Genomic DNA, 3,234 nt, shown 5'->3' on the forward strand with positions numbered 1-3,234 from the left:
ACATGCAATGATAGAACCATTTCTCATGCTTTTGAAGTAATGCCTTTACATGGCGCTGCTGATGTTTGCATTGGCAATGATATCAAGGGACGCTTTGGTATTCATTTAGTAGGTCTACCCATGTCGTGGGAAAAATCTGCTTTGCCGCAAGCACCATCTCCCATTGTTAATGATGCTGAGCCTAATAATGACCCTGCAGGCTCACAAGATGAACACAATGCTTTTATGTCAAAGATTCAGCCTCTCTTACAGGCCAACGCGGATATCCCAATCACCTCTTTTTGTACTCTCAAGGAATCAATTGTACATCTCAGAACCCCACCTGGCACCACTGCATATCGTCCTCAGTACCCAATTCCCATTGCACTTCGCCCAGTCTTACAAAAACAGATTGAGAAGTGGACCAATGAAGGCGTTATCAAACGTGCTCCTATAGACTCATCGTGGAATAGTCCCATCACTTTTGCTCCCAAAAAAGATGCACAGGGTAAATTCACCAAGTTTCGCCCTTGTCTAGATCCACGCCACATCAATCGCTTAATCCCTGATGAACGATCCGGTCTTCCAAAGATCAGTGAAATTTTTCAGAAGATGCAAGGTGCTTCGGTGTATACCACACTCGATCTCACTAATGCATTCCATCGCTTCAAGGTACATGACAAGGATCAACACAAGCTCAGCTTCACGTTCAATGACATCAAGTATTGTTTTGTTGGCTGTCCTTTCGGCCTCAAGCATATCAGTGAACGTTACAATGCTGTACTCAAACGCTTGTTGCATGGTCTTCCTTATGTTGCCTCCTTTGTTGACGACATCGTCATCTTTTCCAATTCTCTCGAGGAACACGCTCAACATGTTCAAACCGTTATCCACAAACTTACGAGTGTCAATCTCATCCTCAATCCTGAGAAATGCCATTTTGCTCAACGCTGTGTCTATCTTCTCGGCTATTGTGTCAGTGCTGAAGGTCGTGCTCTGGATCCACGTAAAGTAACCAATGTTGCTAAGTGGCCTACTCCTAAAACGGGTAAAGACATCCAACGCTTCCTTGGTGCTGCCAACTTCTTTGGTGAACACATCCCGTGTTATTCCAACCTCTCTCATCCTCTCAACCAGTTGCGCAATGCTGGTGATCTTCAAGACCTTTGGACAAGCGAACATGATCAAGCTTTCGAAAACATCAAGGCCGCTATGCAAGAAGCTCCCGTTCTTAGCCCACCCGATTTGCGTTATCCTTTTTGTGTTGCCACCGATGCATCCAAGAATGGTATCGGTGCTGTGCTTTATCAAGTCATCAACGATCGATATCACTACATCGGTTTCATGGCTCGTTCTCTCACCAAGTCGGAGCGTAACTATTCTACCACCAAGCGTGAGTTATTGGCCATCGTATACGCCCTACGCAAGTATCATCAATTTCTTTGGGGCAAGCACTTCAAGCTATACACTGACCATAAGGCTCTCGTTTACCTCCATACACAACCAATCGCGAACCCCATGATGGTACAATGGCTTGACGTCATTTGCGATTACGACTTCGTTGTTGCTCATTTGCCTGGAGTATTGAACGTGCTGCCTGACTCATTATCGCGCTTATTCCCACCGGAAGAAGAGCTGGAGGGGGGTGATACTGGCACCACGTCTTCAAAAAACAAAGACTCAGCCACAAGCCTTCCACATGACTCTTTGCATGGATCATCTACACCTGTTGCTAGGTTACACCGCCACTAGGATACGGTTGATATGATGACCCCACCTGAGGATCAACGAGATGAATTATTACTTCACTCACACCTTAAGGGCCATTATGCAGCTGACGCCATTGTGAGTGACTTACACAGCGAAGGTATCCATTGGGCTAATATCAAACGTGATGCGCAAAACATAGTTAGCCAATGTCTTCCTTGCCAAAAAGGTAACATCGGCAAACACGGCTATCATCCTTTGCACCATGTCACTTCCAACGCACCTTGTGATCATTGGGCCATCGATTTAGGTGAGCTTCCAACATCCGAAACAGGTGGCTGTACTTTCATTCTCGTTATGGTCGACATCTTTACACGTTATTGTGTACTTAGAGCACTTCCTGACAAAAGGGCTCCTACCATCGCCCGAGCTCTTATTTCTGTTTTTGGAGATTATGGCTTTCCCAAAGTCTTACAGAGCGACAACGGCACGGAGTTTGTCAACACCCTCATCAAGGCTATCACTGAAGTCTCTGGTATGGATCATCGTCTTATCACACCCTACCATCCACGCGCCAATGGTGTGGCTGAACGTTGGGTTGGCACTGTCAAACAAGGCATCGTGAAACTTTTACAAGGCAAGAGCAATGACTGGGATCTTTACGTTCCCACCGTACAGTTATTCCTCAACTCCAAGCATAATCCTTTGCATGGATCACGCCCTTATTCACTCATGTTTGCCAGGCAGCCAAACAAGCTTTGCGATTACACCAATGACGACACCAACGTGTCACCTCAACAAGCTTTAGAGCTTCGTAAAGAGGACATTGAGCAGTTTGAGCAAGCTGTGATACCTGCTATTCAAGAGCGTATGCAACGCATGCGTGACGCTGAGAAAGCACGTTATGATTCCAAGAATCGTATCATCAAGCCTCTTCCTATTGGTACCAAGGTGGTCATCAAAAACGTGCATCGTTCAGGTAAAACTGAGCCACGATACACTGGCCCTTTTCGTATTACAGGTCTCAATCGAGGTGGTGCTTATACCTTAGCTGATGCAACAGGTCAACAACACGCCTGCAACGTCCCGCCTTCTCACATCAAGGTCGTTTCCGATGACATTGCTTTATCTGATGAAGTATATGAAGTCGAACGCATTCTTGATCATAAAGGTCGTCCTGGTCATTATCAATACTTGATCAAATGGAAGGGATACTCTGAAGCACAAAATACTTGGGAACCACAGGACAACCTCAATGCTGAGCGTATCCTTTCTCAATATTGGGATCAGAGAAAGCAGGTACAACAAGAGGCTAAGGCTACACGAGCTCAACGCAAACGAGCTGCCAACAACAATGCTAGCGCACAGACCAACAATAAGCGACAACGTCGACACGCTTAGGAAGATCTTTTCCCTATTCAATTTTTCCCACAGGGTTTTTTACTACAGGGTTTTTCTGATCATCCTACTTACACAAGCGTTTATCTTGCATACACAATCTTACAACGGTTGTTCCAACCTGGAGGGGGGTAATGTCGTAGACACAGC

General features: G+C 45.8%; 2 protein-coding genes across 2 annotated transcripts; both read left to right on the forward strand.

Annotated features, from left to right (window-relative positions):
• Positions 1-39: 39 nt before the first annotated feature.
• O0I10_013222 (uncharacterized protein) lies at positions 40-1,731 on the forward strand (the record flags this gene model as incomplete). Its single annotated transcript, XM_058493028.1, has 1 exon — positions 40-1,731. The coding sequence occupies one exon, from the start codon at positions 40-42 to the stop codon at positions 1,729-1,731; it is 1,692 nt and encodes a 563-aa protein (XP_058336205.1).
• A 312-nt stretch (positions 1,732-2,043) lies between these two features.
• On the forward strand, positions 2,044-3,087 carry O0I10_013223 (uncharacterized protein; the record flags this gene model as incomplete). Its single annotated transcript, XM_058493029.1, has 1 exon — positions 2,044-3,087. The coding sequence occupies one exon, from the start codon at positions 2,044-2,046 to the stop codon at positions 3,085-3,087; it is 1,044 nt and encodes a 347-aa protein (XP_058336206.1).
• Between the last annotated feature and the right edge of the window lie 147 nt (positions 3,088-3,234).

This window comes from Lichtheimia ornata (assembly GCF_029851405.1).
Source record: "Lichtheimia ornata isolate CBS 291.66 chromosome Unknown scaffold00333, whole genome shotgun sequence".
Taxonomy (NCBI): Eukaryota; Fungi; Mucoromycota; class Mucoromycetes; order Mucorales; family Lichtheimiaceae; genus Lichtheimia; species Lichtheimia ornata.